We start from the raw sequence: 25,019 nt of genomic DNA, 5'->3' as shown, positions 1-25,019 counted from the left end.
CGTTTTGACGAAAAAAACATCAATTAAAAAGGAAATCTTAAAAAGCCGGTTGATAGAGTAAAAAACACCGGTTTTCGGGCTTTTGAAGTATGGTCCAAAAAGCCAGTTTTTCGGTTTCGGTTTAAGCCGGCTTGGAAGCTATCTATGTATATCTATCCCAAAAACTCCAAGAGACGTACATAGCTTCTCCCGCTACGATGATTATTGTAGCAAGCAATTTTTCACTGGATAAGTTTGCCCGGTGAGTAGTCACCTCAATAGTGTACATAGATCATTACTCATACAATCTCACCCGTCACATCTGACGGATCATTCTCGAAGTGCGGATTATGTAAGCGTGAATTGATGGACTGGCAAACACTCGAAAAGCGGCAAATTTACCGATTTTTGCACACACCACAAATAAACTCAAGTTACATATTACCGTGCATAATCTTTCAATTCACACACATGTAAATTGGTTTTTCTTCATTTTTTAAAATGTCCACCGGTTAAAAATGTCTCGGCTTATGTAACGCGCGTAATAAATATTGTTTCGGTATCTTTCGGTACTAGTATGTATGTACATACATACATACTTATGTACGTATTCTCATACATATGTACATACGCCAAGTTTTATGTACTATCGCTCATGTTCGGCGATTGTTCGACGCTTACATAATTATTGTTTGTTCGGCGACACTCGATTCAAGAATTCTCGGAAGAATTTTGAGCCTCCCCGGTAATTATCTTAATTGTCACGTCTCCTCAGTCGTACGACATACTCTCGATTATCCGGGTTGATTTAGCATGTCGAATGGGAGCACGGATAATTGAATATTGGTTTTTATTTTGTATTTTTAAAGCAAAAACACATGTTCAAACTTTCAAAATAAAATGTTCATTTAAAATCATACGTGAACACGCCCATAGACAATGTATGTACGTATTATTTATTGAGGAAATCTGTGTTTATTGATTTTATCAATTTTCTAATGTCAATACGAATGTTTTCTTAAAGCAATATTATTATACTGCTACATTCAAATTCTCATTTGTTGATCAAAAGTCAGTGGCGTGTTTTGATTTTTAGAGCTTTTATTATTATATAGGTACATATGTAGATATTTTGCATTAGATTTGCTAGAAAAAAATAAATTGCTTTTCCTTTACGCCTGGAAAATATTTCAAACAAAATAGAATGAGTTTTCCGATAGTCGATCCGATGTAGCGTGATATTTTCGAGAACCGACCATGCTGTCGCATTCGTGCAATGTGTTTTAACTTTGTTAGGACGTAAAATTATTCCTTTATTTATTTATTTTAATTATTTCTATTTTAACTATATAATATTATTAAAATATAGGTTTTTCATTTCAAATTGACCGTTTTTCATTTTAAATTCACCCTTTTCATTTCAAATTCACCCTTTTTTTCATTTCAAATTGACATTGAAAAGGGTTGAATTTGAAATGAAAAAGGTTTAATTTGAAATGGAAAAGTATCAATTTGGAATGAAAAACTTGTATAATTCAATGCAAGGTCTTTAATAATATGTATTACTGTAAATTTTGCTGACATATGTAACTTGACGTTAACAATTACTTTTATCTTGTAAAAAATATAAATTTCCATCCATAAATTAATAATATCAACAACTTACCGATTTTGTATTAAAATGTTATTTATGTAAATATTTCAAAACACGAAACGCGAACTCAAAACTAACAAAAAATAAAAGTCAAATTCAACCGACCGCTATACGCCCGAACAATGTTGTATTTCTTGCCCAAAATACAATGTGAAACTGAAACGAAATGTAATTGGCCATCGCGGTTCGACTGGGGGGTGAATGCGAAATCATGTACATTTTACGTTTTAGTGCGGTTTCAGACTAGCGTATTTTTCTGCGCGAATATCGTCGTTTCGGCATACGCGCTTACACGCGCGCTACATTTCGCGCTTCAAAAAACCGGACTCGCGTACACGGGCTTATTCCAGCGTGTTCGCTCCAACCGGTAGTGGTGATTTAGTATCAACATGGATAATACGAGCTTATAAGCGCGTCTACGACGCGCCTATACGCGCCTACATGCACTTCAAAAAACGAGATTATACGCGCGTATAAAACGCTAGTCTGAAACCGCCCTTAAGTCTCATGCTTCATACATACATACATACAAGATCGGTTTGACTAAAGCTTTAATTCGGAATATTGAGCTAGGGCACAAACAAACATCATTCGACGATATATAAATAACAACGTTGCTACGTCTCATTTTATGTTTTTTAATGCGCACTTTTTAATTGTTGAATAATACCAGAAGAAAAAAATTGCTCAATGTAACATTTGATAGAAATACATTTATTTAATGCGAATTTCTTTTATTCTAATGCACAAATAATTCGTTCTAAGGAGGCATTGTTTTCATTAGCAACGATCATTCATTGATGATAAAATTTTGCTGATATAAAGCATGACATTTGTTTTCGACGGGCTTTTGTTTAAATAAAAAAACCCCGACGTATATATTGTATTTCAAAACGTTTTTATTTAAATGAATAGTACGTATTGAATGTTAAATTAATGTTATTGTATTTGGCGGCTAGTACGATTAAATCGCTTTCGGTGCACTTGCACCGGATTCCTTTGTTAAAAACGTCACGTTATATAATTGAAAATATTCTTTCTGTATTAGTATGTATGTGCATATGTATCTATAGGTAAATATTGACGTCAATATTACAACCAATCGCAATTTGCGACATTTGTACATATATTTTTTCATAATGAGAAATGTCTTTTGTAGGATTTGGAGGTAATCAAAGCGCTTGCGAAATATTTTCCGTATTTTGAACAGGTTTCATAGTCGTCGTTTGATTACACATTTCAGTCTTAATTAAGACGGAATCGTTTATTTTCAGGAGCATCATTTAAGTGCTCAAATGTTGTAGTGCTATTTGAGTGCTGAACATTAATATATGTTCGTATTATATACATATGTATGTACGTATATAGTCCCATCAATGAAAGGTGTTGTAACATTATAAGGACGTAAAAAATATCTTTATTTTTTTTTAATTATTTCTTATTTAACTATATAAGATTATTACAATATAATTCAATGCAAGGCATTTAATAATAATACTGTAAGTTTTGCTGTCCATAACATGACGTTGAAAATTACTTTTATCGTCTTAAAAGTATAATTTTCCATTAATATAAAATATATACGCATTCCATAAATAAATTAATAATGACTCTTGTTCATTTCAAATTAACATTGAAAAGGGGTAAATTTGAAATGAAAAAGGGCAAATTTGGAATGAAAAAGGGCAAATTTGGAATGAAAAACTTGTATAGTTCAATACAAAGTCTTTGATAATATGTATTACTGTAAATTTTGCTGCTATAACTTGACGTTGACAATTACTTTTATCGTCTGAAAAATATAAATTACCATTAATATAAAATATATACGTATTCCATAAATAAATTAATAATATTAACAACTTCGTATCTTATATTAAAATTTTATTTATGTAAATATTTCAAAATACGAAGCACGAACTCAAAACTAACAAAAAATAAAAGTCAAATTCTACCGACCGCTATACGCCCGAACAATATTGTATTTCTTGACCAAAATGCAATGCGAAACTGAAACGAAATGTATTTGGCGACCTCTAGACGCTTAGCCATAATTAAAAGTGGCGTGCCGTGAAAATCTCCCTGATTTTTTCGCACAGCCTTACTTGCGTGTGCGCGAGCAGGCTAAGAAGAGACTAAGTGACGTCATACCTAATCCCCTTGTATCCTGCTTGCGCACACCGAAGTAAGGCTGTGGGACAAACACAGGGAGATTTTCTCGGCACGCCACTGGTACATAATATGTAGATATGTACATATCTCGTAATATTTAATGTGCATAAATATAAAATTTATTTGTTATTGAATATATGTATGTACATACGTATAGTATTTGTAATGAACGAATCAGATTGCAATCGTAAACATTGAATTTCCAACAGACAATATTACGCGACCGGGTATTTGTTACATCGCAAATAATTATATAAGTCATGATTCTTGAGCTCATAGTGCAACTGATTTCTTGATATAATTGAACATTATAATTCACACATCGCCCATACGCACACTAGTATATTTATAAATTTTATGTGAACATGTATTTGGGTGAATGACATGTTATCATTCGCCATTCGATAACGCGCTGTCAAAATGCACTGCATGTTGTGATAACAGAATTTGACATTTTTTACAGTAATATATTTCTAGTACTAGATTTTTTTGTGTGTCAGAAAAGACGAATTTATCTACATAGCATGAGACTTGCGTAAAATGCACATGCTATCGCATTCACCCCCCACTCGCCCCACAATGGCCAATTACATTTCGTTTCAATTTCGCATTGCATTGCAAATACAACATTGTTCGTGCGTATAATTTGACTTTTATCTTTTGTTAGTATTTAAATATGAAATAACGTAGTTAAATATTAAATATTTCCATCTTTCAAAGTAATTGTACACATCTGTCTTAGCTTAAAACAACATTTAATTCTTACTTACGATAACTATACAAAATCTATACCTTTATCCAAATTCAATTTGCCGAAATTTTGGAAGGCCTCGTGTAGGTTATTGAAACTACTTTCAATAATATTTTATTGGTTTATTACCATGTCTTCGTTCATAACTAAATATCAAACCCACCGCTAAGTGCTGTACCTTTTTTTGTTGTTCAAAGAAATATACGCCTGTTCAACAAGAAAGTTTGGATATACACATTTATTGTGATCTTTCATAGTAATTTGAAATTCATAATTGTTAGTTTTGAGGAAAAAAACATTAATTAAAGAAAACCTTAAAAAGCCTGTTGATCGAGATAAAAAACCGGTTTTCGGTTTTTTGAAAAAATGGTCAAAAAACCGGCTTGAAAGGACCTACTACGCCACTGATACAATAGTTGTATTTGGCTTCGCGGCCGACTGTATTTTACGATTATAAATTTGCTCCAAACTACAAAAGGTTAGTGTTTGACACGAGGGGGTAGCGGGGGGGGGGGGAATAGTGATATGGCAGAGTTTTTTTGATTTTTAAATGCTTATTATTATTACGAAATTATGTTCGCAATACATCTTATATCTACATATTATAATAGCTACTGATCTACTGATCATTTTCTATTTTACAATTTTAATTTAATTTTGTTAGTAATCATAGTATTATATTATTATAATTTTAATGTACACCATAATAGGAAAAATAGCTCAAAAACCTATTTACAATTCTTATAAATGCTCATAATACATTTAATACATAATATCAATTAAAGGCTCTCTAAAGTCGACGATCTAAAGCAGATTGTGTTTAGGTCATCTGTGTATATACACGAAGGGTATAGACATTTTGTTGTAATCACCGAGACTCTTCACAAGTGTATTAGTATGGTTATTAGTGATTCTGTCATAGAATCTACTGATTAGTTTGTTAGTAATGTCTGTAACAAACGGAATATTATTTATGGCATTCAGTTTTTTCAAATTAGTATATATGGGTGTATTATAAATTATTTTTAGGGAATGGCAGAGTTAGTTAACCATCATGTGTAAGAAAACAAAACATGCATTTTCGTAGTCTTGCGTTAAATGAAAATTTACATTTTAAAAACTACTCGTTCATGATATGAGCATTAAATTGTTATTGTATCTATATTCATATACGAGTAAAAGTTGAAAGGTTGAAAGTTTCCTCGGTCGTTTTATTGTATTGAAATATATAATATATATGTACATACCTATACATGATACATGATATTTATGCACGGTGTCAAGTTCGACCGGTTATTTTCATAATGGCGTACGTTACGTATCGAGTGTTACGTTTCGCTTCGATGCAATCACCCAGTTAACCTTATTAATTTATGTATCTCCGTGACTGTGTTCAAAAATAAAACTAATTAAAATGATCACAATTTATTTGCCAATTTTTATAAATTTTTTTTTTTTCTTTTACTTGGGACTTCTAACTCCAATATATTTAGGGTTGCCAAGTGTCATGGCCAAAAAAAGAGAACATTTACAAGCAAAAAAAAATTTATTTTTTACAATTTTCTTTATAATTGTGCGGGTTATTATTAAAGTGAAATACCATTATTTTACAAGGTAAAATTCCACCAGTACAGGAAAGATTATATCTATGAGGCTAAGAATCATAATGTCCAATTATCTCAAACGAAATATTATATGACTTATTCCTCTTTCATAATAACCGGAACATACATAATGTATGTAGTTAGAAACTTGAAAAGTGGGCTTAAAAATGAATTGTTGAATTTAATCATCTTCCTTGTCGCTCCCAATTTCATCATCTCTGTTGTTATATTTATCTACACTGCTAATTTGGTGCAAAAGTTTCTTATTTTCTTTTATTTCTTTATAAAATTCTAAACATGATATATTTTTGTATGTATTTACTACACCTAAAATACCCCCAGAGAGTGGAAATTTTTAACTTATTTCTTTATTTAGTCCACTGTGGGCTGATCATGGAAAATATTCTTTCTACGTTGACATTTTGGCCAGGTATTGGAAAAGCCTCTCCACTCACGTCATATCTTGTGAGAGAAAAAATAGTACGGACTGCGTGAAATTGAAAAAGAGGACATTATTGGTATAATAATATAAAAAATATAGAGAACAAAAGAATTGTGTTAAAAAAAAGAGAACATATGACTGGTATAAGTGACATTTTTAAAAAAATCTGGTTTAAGTGCTAAAATAATAGCATATATGAAATGCTATTATTTTAGCACTTAAACCAGTTTTTTTTTTTAAATGTCACTTGTACCAGTCTGGTTTTCAGCCCTTCATATTCTCTTAAAGAGACCTGTTGGCAACCCTAAATATATTCATATATTTTATTTTCAAATTAGGTCTTTGCGACATTACATATGTATATACATATGAAGGTATATAAGGGGGGGGGCTATGGGGGCGCTAGCACCCCTCTTAATTTTAAAAATAATATACTATACATTATTATGAGAATTATAAAAATATATATATTGGCTATTTAAAATCCAAATTCCATGTAAAAATCAAATATTTAATTAAAATTTACTCGCACTTTTCCAAGTCTTAAAAAGTTGAGCGTTTTTATCATAATAGCTTTTTAATATCATAATAAAGTAATCAAAATTATTATTGAATAATTTAAGCACGTGTTAAACATGTTTTTACAAATTAAGCGTTTTGATTTCTGTTATGTGTATATTAAAGCAGAGCCGTGCCAATATCGAATAGGAATTTTTTAAATTAATTTGATGAATTCCCAAATTTTTTAGTGAAATAATGTGTAATTAAAAATATATTGTTCCGTCTTAAAATGAAAATTTTAAAATTTGGACCATTTAAAAGTCATTCGATTAATCAATTGATTTGTTTTGACAGCAAAGTATAATTAGTAAAAATATATACTGTTTTCTTGAGTATTCTAGTAACTGCCACATTACGTGATAAAACTTTCAGTAAACTTGAAATAGTTGAAAGTCATTTAAGACATTCAATGGCTCAAGACATACTGAGTAAGTTGTGTATAATTTTAATTGAAACTAAAAGCAAGGCAACACATCTCTTAGATTTACATTTTACAGATCTACGACTTTGCCTCCTTGAACGTTATTATCATAAATTTTTAATACAAAATACTTGGAATTCCTTTCATTTTGATAATCATGCCCCTCAATTTGCGATGTATTAAAATCAAATAAATATTTATAATGTTGTTTTTTTATTATATATTTATTCAAACATAGCTTTTGCCCCGAGTGTAACTTATTCTGTATAAATTTTCATTGATTATGAATGTTTTAGTGCATAATCAAATCTGCATTTAAAAAACCAATATCTATCTTGGTGGTTTTCCTATGCAGACAGCATAAAATTTACTAACCAGAAATCCATTAAAAAGGCGTCAACGAATGTATAATATTTAGTTTTACAACATCATTTCATGTCAGATTTTTACTAGCTCTGTAATCTAAAGATGCGTTAAAACCAAACGGGCACGAATAATTGCTGGCGATAAAAATGAAGCCTCCAAATGAAGCGATTTGTCTGTCGTAGAAATACCTATCAGAGTTTTATTGTAATACCTGCAAATTTAAAAATCGTCTAGTTCATTGTGCTACCTAATATTTATTGGTAAATGGTCCAAATTATAGACAAATTATACGTAATTTAAACAAAAAAATAAATTTTTGCTTTGTATTTAATTGATCAGCAACTTTAAATAAATGCTTTTTATCGGTTACTATAACAAATGATCAGTAATTATACTATATCCATACATTCGGGTCAGTAAACAAAACTAGTTATAACACATACATTTGTTCATAGCTATTGTTGTCTTTTAAATTGACGGAATGCTTATTTTAACAAATGATCAGTAATTATACCTATACTATAATAAAAAAATCAGTTAGCGTTCGATAAATTCGGGTCAGTAAAAAAATATATAGTTATATATATGTATGTATGTATATCTATTGTTATCTTTTAAATTAAATGAATGCTTTTTGGTCAGTTAATATAAAAAATGATCAGTAATTACACGATAAAAAATTAATAAGCGTTCGATACATTCGGGTCTGTAAAAAAATTACGTAATTATAGCACATACATATCTATTTTTGTCTTTTAAATTAAATCAATGCTTTTTGGTCAGTTGTTATAACAAATGACCAGTAAGCGTTCTATATATATATTGTTGTCTTTTAAATTAAATGGTCAGTTTATTTTGACAGTTGATTCTCAATTTGACATGCGTTTGTACGTATAACCCATTTTTTGAGGCCTATTAACTTGTTTGGTTCCCTAACTTTATAGAATAGACTTTTGGATGAATCTCACATGCGTATTTATTGGCCAAATACAAGTTATTGACTAGATTTACACAAAAACCAAAATTTCCCGAGATTTATTTTATAATTTTGTTCACGAATGAAAACATTCACATTTCATCACCTAACATTCATCTATCTCTATACATATATGTATATATATATATATAAAAATCAATGTTTGTCTATCTGTCCGTCTGTCACGTATTAGTTCCTATACCATTCAACCGATTGCGATGAAACTTACATGAGTTATTGTGTGTATGCCCGCGATGGTTTCTGTAAAATAAATCGCCCAAAAACGGGAACGGAAACGGAAAAACAGGAATGAGTGGCATTGCAACGCAATAATTTCAAACGTGTTCGCTTCGCCACCTGCGCTGTTAGGGTAAAATAAACAAACAATTGAATAATTTCAAATGTGTTTCGACGCCTGTTTTTCCGACAAATTATCATTGCTGTGATTTAATTTGATTATTAAGTATTAATTTGTAACTGGAACATTCCCTTATCGAAACACATCGAGAAACGTAAACGGGAACGGGAATTGCATGCATTGAAACGCATGCCGGGTTCAGCTAGTTAAATATATTAAACTGTAGATTAAACTACACTTAAAGTGCAACAATACAAAAAAAAAAGTCATGCCTTTGTTTTTTATAGTATTGATTATAAATCTACTGTTGACATTTCGATTTTAATTGACTTGAAATAATAATAGATACGATTTGATTACGAAGCTGTATAAAAATAGCACTTAATGGCTAGCTACCAGTGAATCGACGGAACTTAGATATCACCAAAATGTACGCTCGTTTGTTATCTATGTACATTTGTAATGCGGATTGAATCATCCGGGTTGATAACGATGATAAATAATACGTGAAGCCGATGATAGGTATCTCGGTTAAGGTATTTATTTGTTGCTTTCCGCGAAAAGAGCGCGCGAAATAAATATCGCGTACTCTACGCTTATTACATATATGTATGTATGTACATATGTATATCTAACTCACTTTACGCACATATGTATATGTATTCTCGTTATGTAACAATATGTAACGTAAACGTGTAGGTGTGGTGACGACACACGCGTGTTTTTGTTTGTTCGCATTTTCTTTCGGAATTTCAATCGACAAAATTTGTTAATCCAATTTTGCAATTGTACAAAGTACACCACATTTTTTATCGGTGAATTATTTACGATCTGTACAATGATCATATATTATAGCTTCGGTGTATTATTTTTTACTTATAAAATATGTATGTATGTTCATTGTTATTCATTATTTGGGTATGTGTTGCCGAACGCATTTACGTAAGTGTTCAATCCTGATATCGCAGAATTCATCATCATGTCAATAACGGAGTCATTCGTTATCATTAAAATCAGATTTCCCTTGAAATCGAGAAAATTTCAACCACTCTCTACATATGTATGTATGTATGTAGTATGAAAGACATGTTTGTGGACACGGAATTGCTCTTTTTCTATAAAATTTTCTACGTTCATTAGTTTCTTATCTTATATGGCCGCATTTTTTGTGATAAATCTATGCATACGTATGTATGTACATGTAATAAATCTGCGAATTAGCTAAAATAAATCTTATTGAATAGTAATTCTAGAAAACGTTTATTATAAATATGTAAGTTGGAAATAGCTGTAGTATACAGTAAACTGTCTGCTGAAAATACCATATTATGATAGGTAATTGTTTTATTAGTCACATTGCGGTGGTCACAAAGACAATTTTTGCCATTAAAATCGCGAATACGCAATATTTGGCACTCAAGTTCTCGTTAGTTAGACTTTTTGGCTGCCAGATGTTCCGTTATAGGGATTTTAGTGACTTCGTAACCAGTGCTTTGTGAAAAAAATTAAAACTCTGTTTTAAAGCAATTAATTTTCGACTATTTTAATAGGTTAAATATACATATGTATGTATGTGATTTGGTAAGATTCAATCTGTGATACTATCCGTATAAATTTTTATATTATTACGGTTTGTTAGACAATCTAACATTGTCACAAATTATCTCACTTTCAATATACGTATAATACAATATATTACATACATACATATATAGGGGTTGATTTATTGCTTAATTCGTTGCGTCAATTTTATAACATCGTCTTGAAATATTTGTGACCGAAAATAACCTTAAATGATTACTATTTGTGTCGCACTGTAACTTTGTCCATAATTGGTTTTGGGTTGAAAATTGACTTACCCTTTAATTACACTCGAAGTTAAGGGGCTGTCGTTGAATTCTGCTAAAATAGGTCAATAGGTCGGAATAACCCATGAGGCCACGAAGTATGTATATGGAATATTCGTTTTTTATTGCCATTGTGTTGATTGAAGCGTTTTTCAAATCGAAAAAGAGCTGCATTGCTCGAAGAAGAAAGTTTTAGATCGATGTATTTTGCTAGTAATGATGCATGAACACGGAACATGAGCATTGAATGTTACACAAAGTATTCATGTAGATGAATAATGCATTCAAAGAAGCATCGAACGTTGTTTGCTCGGCATTATTTATCACAGGAAACGGAACACATGTTGTCACTTAACATGACAAGGAACAAGTGACTTAACATAACATGACAACAGAACAAGTGAAGAGATTAAAATGGCAATGGGCGAAGTCACGTAATTAGAATATGTGACAAAATAAGTGTTTGAATGGTACACAAAAGAGCGTATAGGGTTGTAAGTAAGGCCATTTGTGAAATGGGTGGTTGTAATAAGGAAAATGTGTGATGTTAGATGGATGGATGTTGCCCAGAATAGAGGCCTTCATCCAGTAGTGGTAAAAATTTTACACTAAACTTATTGTAAATGAGATTCTCTCACAAAGCCGTACTGGCATTGGAATCTTAACAAGGTCATCGATTTGTTTACGTAAGTTTTTTTATGTAAGATCCAGGAAAAATCGAACGACCTTAATTATTTTATTAGCAGTATGGACTGTAACCTCATTTTGCCGAAACCACATTTAACCGTGGCGAAAAATAATTTGTTATGAAAAGCTTGTTTCAGTCGCGAATCGATCGTATGTACATAAAGAGAGCATAAACGATTGTTAATAAAATAATATAACAGTACATCTTGATTTATATATATATATATATATATATATATATATATATATATATATATATATATATATATATATATATATATGTGTGTATGTATGTATATGTATATACTAATTGCCTTTTGTATGGATGCATTTGGTTTGAAGGGCTACGACGTGCAGTGATGCAATAGTTACGCTAAAAGACTGCAACGCTTCCCTCGTGTAGTGTTGCAGTTTGCGTACCTTTTAGCGCAAAAATAAGTACAATTTTAATAAACAAAAATAGCCGAAAAGAAAACGAACAAATGTCGGTCAATTTTGACAATACGTAACATGAAAATGCGGTCAAAAACTAATATCAGCGTTTCACAAACTTGACGTAAACTGCTTATTTTTTTTATAATAAATTTTTATTTACATATACACAGTTTATCGTATGTAGGTGTAAATTAAATTTTCAAATTACTTTTTGGTAAATTTTCTATTTAAAGTCTAGATCCTATAGTCGAAATGTGTAGCGTGAGATGTACGAGTACCGAGCATGGTGTCGCATTCGTGCAATGTGTTATAACTCTGAGAGGACGTAAAATTATTTCTTTATATTTTTTAATTATTTCTTATTCTATATAATATTATTACAATATATCTGAATGCAAGGTCTTTGAAAATATTACTGTAAGCTTTGCTGTCCATAACATGACGTTGACGATTACTTTTACCGTCTTGACTCTTTCATTTCAAATTCCCCCTTTTTTTCATTTCAAATTGACATTGAAAAGGGTTCAATTTGAAATTAAAAAGGTTTAATTTGAAATGGAAAAGGATCAACTTGAAATGAAAAAGTATCAATTTGGAATGAAAAACTTGTATACTTCAATGCAAGGTCTTTAATAATATGTATTACTGTACATTTTGCTGACATATGTAACTTGACGTTAACAATTATTTTTATCTTGTAAAAGATATAAATTTCCATTAATATAAAATATACACATATTCCAGAAATAAATTAATAATATCAACACATAAACATTAATAAATTAATAATACGCACGAACAATGTATTTCTTGGCCAAAATGCAATGCGAAACTAAAACCGTCTTTTCTTTTTAAATCTTTTTATAATTAAAAAATAAATAAATAACAATTTTTTTTTTTAATTTTTAGTATTAAAGTGTACATATATGTATATGTACAATACATCTAATAAAATTGAATGTCTGTTTGTTTGTCTGTCTGTCTCGTATAGGCTCATAATATTATTTAAAGACTGTCTAAAGTCGATGACCTAAAGCAGATTGTGTTTAGGTAATCTGTGTGTTATACCTGAAGGGTATAGACATTTTGTTGTAATCACCGAGACTCTTCACAAGTGTATTAGTATGGTTATTAGAGATTCTGACATAGAATCTACTGTTAAGTTTGTTAGTGATGTCTGTAAAAAACGGAATATTATTTTTGGCATGCAGTTTTTTCAAGTTAGTATATATGGGTGTATTATAAATTATTTTTAGGGATTTACTTTGTATTACTTGGAGCTTGGATAGGTTAGTATTCGAGGCGTTATTCCATATACAAAGTATAATATATAATATATACTGAGAAACATTATACATATTATATCACATAATTCACTGCGAATACACAACACGTAAGTGATGTGTCATATAAAATGACAAAATAAAAATTACATTGAAGCGGGTCGTGCTAAAAATTTAATTAACCATCACTTTAACGGCCACTTAAGCATGTTAATTATTTAAGGGCGAAGGGTTGCGTTAATGGACGAACATACATATTCCACGGCAATTGGTAGCATCCTCCCGACCGCGCTTATATAATGAAAATTGCGATTCAAATTAAATATATGTAAATATGTAATGCTCATATGCGCCCACATATGTAAATACTCGTACATAAGTGTGTCAACGATAGTGAAAAAAAAGCACATTAGTATTATACAATTACATACTTGCGCTTCGATAATAAAATTTGTAAGGTTTTTCATATTATAGTAATTAGATTAACTGCGTTCATAATAAGTATGTAATTGTGTAATAGTATATCGCCCGTTGAGAAATCAATATTTTTTCAACAATAAAACTGTTCGACACGAAAAATGGTTCAGAGACGAGATATGATTTCTTATAGATCTATGCCCAGTAAACACGAATCTGGTAATAAAAAATGTTGATTGGCTCGAGATTCGGAGATATATGTGTTTTTTAAATCGTGCGATTTTTCTATAACTTGGTGTTGTTCGGTCGATGTCTTAAAATCTGTCAATTTCCTGTTCAAAATGAATATTGCAATCTATAGTCGAGTATTTTATCTTTCATTTATATTACTTTTCAGCTTTCAAATCTATCCAAGTTGTCGTCCAGTTCAAATCAACAGTCAAAAGTACATACGTATTTTCACTTGGGATTTTTTCCCACTGTTAATACTATTTTATATTGAGTTTTTTCTATTGAAACATATTTATTGGAATAGTGTTCTGGCCACACTATTTTTTGTTTTGGTTTAAAATGGCTAATTGGAAGTGTGCTGAATTTTAAATCGGTAAAATCGCGAGCTAAAAGCTCGTAATAGAATTTACACGAATCTGAATTGAATTAATAGGAATAATATATTAAATTGTCTTTATATCAGAATGAAATAAAATTCCGCTTTGAAAAATCATATTTCGACTATTCTTGTGGATTAATAACAAAAATTCTATTGATAACTGGTTTACCTCGATAAAATAAATGTTTGTTTTTTGTGTATGATTTGCTCTTCTGCTCTATTTTTCTATTTCAATCAATAGCAAAGTGCGATGCGAGCGTTTTTATGTATATATATATATGAATATGATTTTTATGTATTTATAATATATGGATATGATTTTTTTTTTTGGCTCATTGTTGTACATATGTGAATATGTCGAAATTTAATGTTCAGGTTTCGTTATTGTTCTTCTATTTCAGCTCCGAGAAATCATCAGCTCTTGGTGGTTCGATGTCAGGTTTTCAACAGTCTCAGTAGATATGCAGAGGCTCTCAAAGATGCGGACACCGTCGTAGAGCAGAGACCCACCTGGAGTAAAGTAAGCAAATCCACTTTTTCTTATTAAAAAAAAAAAACTTAATCATGTTGTTCGAGTAATTTTGAAAGTATTCGCGTCTCCTATGTTGATAAGTCTACTAAATGACAGTCGGTCTTCGATGTATGTACTATTGTTGAAGTCGTTCAACAATGCGATGTAATTAAACTCATTAGCTGCGCCAATATCTCAAGGTCGTTCGAAAAATTATGCGCAATTTCCAATTGCATAACAGACATTTGTGCACATATTATTATATGTATAGACTTGTTTTGTACCCGACGAGTAGTCGAAAAAATTAAAAGACGCATTATTCAAATTATGAAAATTAAAGTGTCAATCGAAGAAAAAGTCGACGTACATAATTTAAAAATTCAACAGTACAATTCATAATGAAAATTGACTGAATTATTTGTTTGTTTTGGAATTTCGTTTCATGAGATATTCAGCCTTTCGTCCAAAGTTTCACCGGATAACTTTTCTGACATTTTCTTTGTTTATTAATAAACCTTTCCTTTTAATACCTTCACTCATCTGTAGAACTTTTTCCTGCTAACTAAATTGAGACTTTTAATGTGATGCTCTCGTTGCGAAACGATTGCTAAACTTACCATCGTATATTTTTCGTATTGATAAATTTATTGATTCTTTATTTCGAATACATATTTCACTTTTAGAAATCAAAACAACATTACTAGGGAATATCATTCCCTATTCATGTTTTTATTAAATAACTAGTGTTGTGCCCGATGAAATATCATCGCATGGGTTATGGCATATTAAGTTATTATTAAATATAATAAAATTAAAAGAAATGTGTCGGTCCTATGTTCGATCCGCTCGCGGTCGCGGTTGGCTCCTAAACCATTCAACCAATTACGATGGAACTTTCAGGATTTGTTGTATGCATGTCCGGGAAGCTTACTGTGAACAAAACATGAGAAAAAATCTCTTAACCGCTTAGCTGCCCAAAGCGCCTTAAGGCGCAAACAGCCGTATCTATTATACGCTTAGCGCGTCGGCTGGGCGTCTAAGCGGTTAATAATAATATTCGTAATTACGATTTTACCGACGCATATGTTTAAAGGCCATTGTATAGTGATGGAAAAGTGTTCGTTGGTAACCACGTTACCAGTTGGTTTATGACGTCACGGCGTTGAAGAGACGTTGTTGAGTTCCAACACTTAGAAGAGGAACGGGAATTGCATGTATTTTTTTGGCGTTGCAACGCATGCCGGGTTCAGCTAGTTATCTATAAATATTTATTTTTTTCTGTATAATTGTGGCGCATTAGGAATTCCTATAATGCCACAATGGTCCAAAATTAGAATAAATAAATAATATTGATGGTGCCTTTACGGTTAAATTACAATCAGTACTTTATACCTTGCATATACATAGTTGTACACGATTAAATTAATATCATAAAAAAATCAGTTATAAGTAAGTTGATTGTCTGTATTTCTCAAACATTTTTCTGTGTCCTTTTTGTGCAAACTTTCAACCGACTACGAAATAATTAGCAATGCAGATGTAATAAAATTTCGTCGTGACGAATTTCAAAATGCAAATGGTTCCGTTTTGATTCGAATTGTTTCGTTTGGTTCGTACTTGTATATACACATTTATACGTATAGGTCTACAACTCAAAGCGATTACCTCTAATTCAATGTAGTGGTGGTCGGACGATTTTCATCGAATCAAATATATACATATATGTATATACATACATATACATATATTATATGTAAATGACGAAGCGGACCCTATTGAATATTTGTGTCAATATACATATGTAGTACAGTATTTGCCTAAATGCCCGACTTTGCTCGGGCAAGCGAGAGTTGATAAGAAACATTTATCAACACTACTTTTGCTAGAACACAACGAAATTTGATGATCCTATTATATATTGAAAACTGTCGACTCTAACCTTTGAAGGACGGAGCCTCGAGATCGAACGAGTGTCCCAGTATTTTTTTTTATCAAAATACAGCTTTTCTCAATTCAAATGGGTTCAATATATGTATATCTTACTAATCATTTTATACATCAACATAAAAAAAAGTTTTAGTCCTATAGCATGTTTTTGAATATTTTTGTATTGAAAAATAACGACAAACATCAACACCCAAACGCACATAGGTAAGGCCAACAGGCGACTGCATGACTCAATAGCCACGCGCCAAAAGCGACGAAAACAATAGCTTACGAAAATATATCTGTCTCTTTCTTTCGCATTGATTCATCGATCAACAAGAATATGCAAGCGAACAGTCAAAAACACGACTTATCGCTACCGCCTTTAAATCATACTTTGGAACGTATTACAGAAAATTATCGAATTACAGAAAATTATCGAATTATAGAACTATCACAGAAACTTATAAATTACCACATAACTATCACAGAGAATATAGGAACATTTTAAAGGATCGGAAAAACAAACAATGGTTTTTGTCCTGCACGTTATTTTTTACTTACCTCTTCTTACAATGCCTTACGATTACAATTCAATGAAAATTTTGGCTCTTATCCGGTCGTTTTCATACTTTGCAATTACGATGGTGAAAAAAAGTGTCATATTATACATAATAATATGTAAATTAAACTAAATTAAACATCCTCATTCAGCTGTCACTTTGACACTTGTCCACGCTGTCCAGTTCTAAAAAAACAACACCGGAGCGCTGCTGTCTATTTGCCGACTCTATGCTTTGAGCACACAAATTCTTGCCGAATACACGCATTCGCCAAAAAATTTGCAAAATCCGTGAACTGGGCAACATGTTTGCATTTTTCACGCATTCAGCAATTCGCTTGCCGAATGCGTGTAATAGACAATTTCACGGATTCGGTGTAACATACATATAAAATTGAATGTCTGTTTATATGTTTTTCCGTGTGTCTGTCTGTCTCGTATAGGCTCTTAAACCACTCAACCGATTACGATGGAACTTTCAGGATTTGTTGTATGCATGTCCGGGAAGATTACTGTTAAAAAAAAACCTATCAATAATAATATTCGTAATTACGATTTTACCGACGCGAAAGTTTGAAGCGCCAGTGTGTAGTTAAGGAAATGTATTCGTTGGTAACCACGTTACCAGTTGGTTTATGACGACACGGCATCGAAGGGCCGTTAGTAGAGCTCCAACCATCACTTGAAACAGGAACGGGAATTGCATGCCTTATTCTAGCATTGCAACGCATGCCGGGTTCAACTGGTAAATAAATAAATAATTTTACGTCCTTACAATGTTACAACACATTGATCGAGTGCGACAGCATGCTCGGTTCTCATAAGTCTCACGCTAAATCGGATCTGCTATTGGTATTACGAATTATGGTAATGAGTATCGTATTTCGATAACCCTAAGAATGTGTTCAAAACAATAATGTGACTTTCCTAATCCATTTTGTTAGTTGTGTGACGTTTTCACGAAAACCTAAACTCTCCATCTAACCTATAGTTGAACTGTATTTTGAGTTGTAATATATTTTGACCAATTGGAATTTAATTCGCCAATGAATCAAGTTATTTTATTTTTTATTTTATTTTATTTTATTAATTGAAAAATCAACAGACAGGATGTACATAGATATGTATAAAAAAACAAATAGTAAATAAATAATATATGTAACATCCGAGTCCAATAATAGATTTTTACAAAAATGAAAAAGATAAATATAAGGAAAACAAATTAAAAAGTAAAGAATAAAGGCATGACAAAATATGTAGAATATTGCATAATTAAACTATAGTATTAAAATATTGGGAAAAGGTTATAAAATAGAATATAAGAAGAAATTGAAAATTGAAAGTTATGTGGGTTAGACGGAATAAACATACATATTTCAACTAGTTAACTAAAGTTGAATAATTTGTTTTCCGTGCGATATATTTACAAGGTGTAACTATTTTTTTGAAAGTGAACATGTCATAATTAACTACCATCCATTTTAAGTATGAAATGTATCACTGTGTTGATTCCCAAGCCTGGATTGTTTCGAATATGCACTTTAAATCAATCTGCTTTGCCTAATCAAAGTTGCGCATACTACGTAGTTCCTATTAAAAGTCAGGATAATTGAATTTTACTGCAATATGTAATACATATTATATGTAAAATACATAAGCGCGTCCACAGAGATATCTGCAGTGTTGAAACATTCGCCAAGAATTATTATATCGTTATAAATCACGTTGCGCGTTGCGAAATTACCGTTGGCCAAGAAGACCGGTTATTCAATTGTATTTATTCACCACAATTTCGATCAAAATTTAATTACGCTCCTTATATATACATATTAAATGAATATTTATACGTTTGTATTTTCGTTATCTACGCTTTTCATATTAAAACCACCGAATTTCGTATACTATCTTAAATCAATTAAACTTTTTAGAACGGAGACTGTGCAGAAATGTTCATCATATATGATTTACCGGTAAATTCTTAATGCAAATGCAAAATTTGATATGGCATTTTGCGCGGTTTGGTCAACGATGGAAATTTCAATCGATTTTTATAGTTCGATGGTGAAAAATAATCGTGATTATCACGTCTAATTTTGCGATATTTTTGGATACGATGACGTTTAAGCTTTGAAGGACGGAGCGTCGAGATCGAACGAGTGTCCCGAACCGGGGTCGAGTAAGACCCCAGTGTTTTTTAATCAAAATACAGCTTTTCTCAATACAAATGGGTTCAATATATATCTTATTAATCATTTTATACATCAACATAAAAAAAGTTTTAGTCCTATAGCATGTTTTGGTAAGGCCAACAGGCGACTGCATGACTCAATATCCACGCGCCAAAAGCGACGAAAACAATAGCTTACGAAAATATAGCTGTCTCTTTCTCTCGCATTGATTCATCGATCAACAAGAATATGCAAGCGAACAGTCAAAAAACATGACTTATCGCTACCGCCTTTAAATCATACTTTGGACCGTAGAAATGTATAAATGTATTTTTTTTACGATGTAGCCCTTTTCTAAATCATACCAATTCTATTCAAACAAATTTCTTCTAGTTCATTCTAGGAATACAAGAAATATAGAGTGTATAGCTTTGAAAACCACATAGTTATTACGAAAAACGTAAAAATTGGGGCACTTGCATACCCCATTTCGGTGAGGGAGGGTTAATAGGTAGAGGCCTTATTTGTTTGACTTTCCGCCACCCACTCGTCTTGTCGGATTCTAATTGTCTTTAAACGCCTATAATTACCTCAATCGAAAGTATTTATGTTTCGGCGCATTAGACTGAAATTTTATACGTATAAATTCCAGCTTAATTAATACCAAGTAATATAATATACACTTAGTGAATATCCATCAACCTGAAGCGTCAATTTATTGTTAAGCTTTTTCGATCCTTTTATATTGATCTATTATGTAATTTGCTGACATACACAAGTCACACAGTCTATAGGTTGTTTTAATGGTAACATTAACGCGACACAATACATATCATATTTCATACATTTTCCAAAATCAAACAGGTCAATATTGTTATGTCAACATACACACACGCATACTAAATATTAGTGTGATTCAATAAGATCAGTGTTACGTGCCCGGTTTCGCAAAGACGTGTACTTATATCACACATACGTACATATCTACCTGACTTACCAGCCTATGTATGTATCTGATACCTTACATATGCTTACATATATTATATACATACATACGTAGACACAGGGGACGACAAAAGGAATAAGCAGTACACGTGCAATTCACAATTATATAAGGCGAAATGTTGGAAGGAACATGTTGAAACTTACTTCGGTGTAGCACCGTTGCACAATTCTCAAACACCCACGATATTATCATTACGAATCGACACGTTTTATTACTACACACATGCATTATAAATATTTAATAATTATTATTATACAATGTGACGTATGTGCATACGTGGGATGTGTATTCCATGAAGGACTGCACAGTCGAAAACGTACATATATTCATACTGATACAGCATGTACCGGCAACTACACGTAACCAGCGGTACGAAAATAATTCTTTGGTACATTTTGTATGGACACATTCATGTCTAGGGGCCGGAAACGTGCCGCTTATTGTTCAATTGTTGTAAATGCTTTGTAAAAAAGGTTCGGCAAACCTTTAACAATGCATTTACAATCTTTGAACAATAAACAGCCCCTTTAGATTCCGGGCTCTATAATAAATCATGTCTAACGTGGTGTAGACCAGCGTTTCTCAACCTTTTTTGGACCGTGGCCCCCTTTTGTGTTTAATATTTTTCTGTGACTCCCCCCCCCCCCCTTTTTTTCTCGAAAATAGAAGTAAATATTAAAAATATTATATATTGTATATTATATATTAATATTATATATGAATATTATATATTCTATATTATATATTGTATATTATATATTGATATTATATATTAATACTATATATTAATATTTTCTATCGGCTTTGCTGCCTCCCCCAAGTATTTTAAATATTATATAAACTTTATTTTAACATTACAAATTTGAACATACACACGTAATATTTATTTTTAAACATAATATGTATGTTGAAAATAAGTAATAAATAGAAAATAAGTAATAATTTGAAAATAAGTAATAAGAGATAAGTAAGAGGAGTTGCATAGCTCGACTAAATTCAGATTCATGTTAACGCCTTCCCAACCTTATTTAAAAAATCTTTTTTTAGATATACGATAAATCCACGATATTTACCAACCATTAAAGCAGCCTCATCTATGTACATAGTATAATTTCAAAAGCTTGTGTATTTTCCGAAATACAATATATTCAGTTTGATAATAAATAAAAGATTTAAGCTCTTCTATCGATATTATTTAAATATAATAATTTTATAATTTTATTCCGACTGTGCCACCCCTAGAGCTCGTTATGCCTCCCCAAAATTAGAATTTTAATCTGTGCCTACCTTGAGAGGGTCTGGACCTCCCAAGGGGGCATTGTGGACTCAGAATGAGAAACGCTGGTGTAGACGATTAAATAAATAAATAATAAATCTATTCATACTACACAGCAGTACATGTCACCCTAATATATCAAGCAAAACCTGTTTTCTTCGGCCACTGTGGAAATATTCATGCACGATGTGACGTCATAGTGGCGAGTGCACGCGTACTAACGAAGATGCGCATGCGCATATCCATATTTTCGGAAACATCATATTGTGGCAATATTGACTCATTCAGTTTGATATCTAAATTTGTAATGATATTAATTTCAAATGAGGGTAGATAGCCAAATTGGTAGGAACCGTTTTAATAATGAAATCAAATTGATCTCTGAAAGTCTGGTTGAAAACGATTAACCTGGAGTTACATAATATATATCATGGGAACGAACCTGTGACCACGCAGTTGTTGGCATTATACGCTATGTTTGGTTTTATTGCGCTGATATTGAATTTTGATTAATTTAAATGGTAACCAAGTAAACATTTGCCTGTTTATCTAATATAATATATGAAAATACATATCAACTCTCGCTTTCGATCCAAATGATTTGAAAATTACTTTTTTGGGTAGGGAGGGAGGTGTTTAATAGCAGAATGATATAGTTTTGTATTTCTTGCGGAAAGGAAAACACGAAAGTTGTTGTTTTACGAAGATTAATTTATTTAGTCCTTTTCACCATTGTTTTGCTTTGTGAACATTATACATACATATGTATGTACATACATAACTAACAATAGTTTAATTTATGATGGTCATACAAATTTGTTATATATATATATATACTCAGCTTTGTTACAAAGCGTGTTTTTTTCTTTATTCACAAAATATATTATAAGTACTATTGCTATTATATAGAATTTTTTATTTTTTTAGTTTTGCCAGTACCACCAAAATGTACTCGAGAATATTTCGAGAGCTAAATTATGTTCACGATACATCTTATATCTATTTTAATAGCTACTGATCTACTGATCATTCTCTATTTTACGATTTCAATTTAATTTTGTTATTAATCATAGAATTGTATTATTATAATGTTAATGTACAGCATAATAGGAAAAAGAGCTCAAAAGCCTATTTACAATTCTTATAAATGCTCATTATACATCTAATACATAATATTAATTAAATACTCTCGAAAGTCGATTACCTAAAACAAGGTCTTTAATAATATGTATTACTGTAAATTTTGCTGCCATAGCTTGACGTTGACAATTAGTTTAACGTCTGAAAAATATAAATTTCCATTAATATAAAATATATACGTATTCCATAAATAAATTAATAATATCAACAACTTACGTATTTTATATCAAAAATTTATTAATGTAAATATTTCAAAATATGAAACACGAACTCAAAACTAACTAAAAATAAAAGTCAAATTCTACCGACCGCTTTACGCAAGAGCAATGTTGTATTTCTTGACCAAAATGCAACGCGAAACTGAAACGAAATGTAATTGGCCATCGCTGGTCGAGTGAATACTTTAGCGAGATTCCAAAAAAATGTGAAAAAATACCCGAACTTGTTTGCTTCATAACGTTCGAGAGATATTTACAGAATCTTATTTAACACACACGTGGCTTTACTTGACACAATTTCACTCCAACTCATTTTTATTGCGGAAAGTTATTTCTATCGCTGTGTCATTAGCGATGACTGTCTTTCAGGTGTTCAACTACCACCTGAATCACTGGCACTAAATCAGTTTATTTTTTTTTTTACACACGCTCATATGTACATACGTTCGGGTCGGTTTTGCGAAACTGCACCAGTTTTATTTACAGATCATAGCACGCACGGTGGGCGAAATTCTTTGTACATTTTGAAGTGTTTATAATATTTTATAATTTATTAACATACATATATTTGTTTGTACACATGTGTGTACTGTCATTATTGATGACAAGACATGAAAGTATCGCTGCAGTGACTATTCAATAATAATTTTAAATAGTTTATTCGAAGTGGTGTGGGCTGATGATTCGATCGTATCATCAATCTTTGATTGGGAGACCTTTGAGAATTCAATTTAAATACTAAAATACACACACGATCAAAAACAAATGCATTGAATGCACCGAACGAGACTTGCACCTGTTGCTCTTACTTGCGATGACGACACAGGTCCAATTTTGTAACGTCTTTCTTCACTATTCAAATTTCCAATTTAACACTTTATTGCTTCACTGCTTATATTTAAATAAATGTAAGTGTGCATTTGCATATGGTTTATTCAGTTGAATGGCTATGTTAATAATTGCGTTGCCATTGTTCTGTACTATGTAGATAGTAGAGTCATCAAACTCTTGGAGCCAAATATGAATAGTACGACGACATTGTGAGAGCTGTGTTTTACGATTGAATTTAGCAAATTCGTAACACGTTTTAATTATGTTTCATTTATTTAGCTTAATGATGTATGTAAATTACGATCGTTGTGTCAATTTTTGAGCCGATTTTCTTGACGTTTTGAAAACAAATATTTTCAATGATTCGAATACAATATTAAATGGTTTGTAAGAGTGATGAAAGTCATGTTGGAAAACGGTATCTGTTTACTTGATTGCTAAATCAATTAATGAATACTCAGTACTTGAATATGTGGTGTGTGAATATACCTATATAGTGTTTTCCATTAGTTATCAAATATGTACAAAATGACACATCTAAAATCATATTACTTAAAAAGTGTTTTTTGCGATACTTTTTATGCAAATAAGTATGTACTTAAAATCAGGAGTCGCGTTTATTTTGTAAATAAATATTTTTTTCAATCTTAAATACATTTAAATGTAAGTAAATAATTATTTATATTTAGGTCAAATAACACTGAACAACAAAAAAAAAATACCATAGCCGAGACTAACCAATATTTACTAAGTTTACAAACAAACTTAGTAAAGATTGGTTAGACGTGAGTTAAAACGTGATTTTTTTTGACATGTCC

The 25,019-nt window shown here is 31.2% G+C and overlaps 1 protein-coding gene across 1 annotated transcript in view; it reads left to right on the top strand.

Moving 5' to 3' along the window:
• LOC143922845 (LON peptidase N-terminal domain and RING finger protein 2) overlaps positions 1-25,019 on the top strand; it is a 93,581-nt gene that overhangs the window by 37,968 nt on the left and 30,594 nt on the right. Inside the window, exon 4 of the mRNA XM_077446199.1 lies at positions 14,965-15,083. Within this exon, the coding sequence (XP_077302325.1) occupies positions 14,965-15,083 (119 nt within the window). The remainder of the gene's footprint in view (positions 1-14,964; positions 15,084-25,019) is intronic.

The sequence above is a fragment of the Arctopsyche grandis genome, chromosome 2 (genome assembly GCF_051622035.1).
Source record: "Arctopsyche grandis isolate Sample6627 chromosome 2, ASM5162203v2, whole genome shotgun sequence".
In the NCBI taxonomy this organism is placed as follows: domain Eukaryota; kingdom Metazoa; phylum Arthropoda; class Insecta; order Trichoptera; family Hydropsychidae; genus Arctopsyche; species Arctopsyche grandis.
Note: the sequence above shows the minus strand (reverse complement) of the source record. Positions and strands in the feature narration are given on the sequence as shown.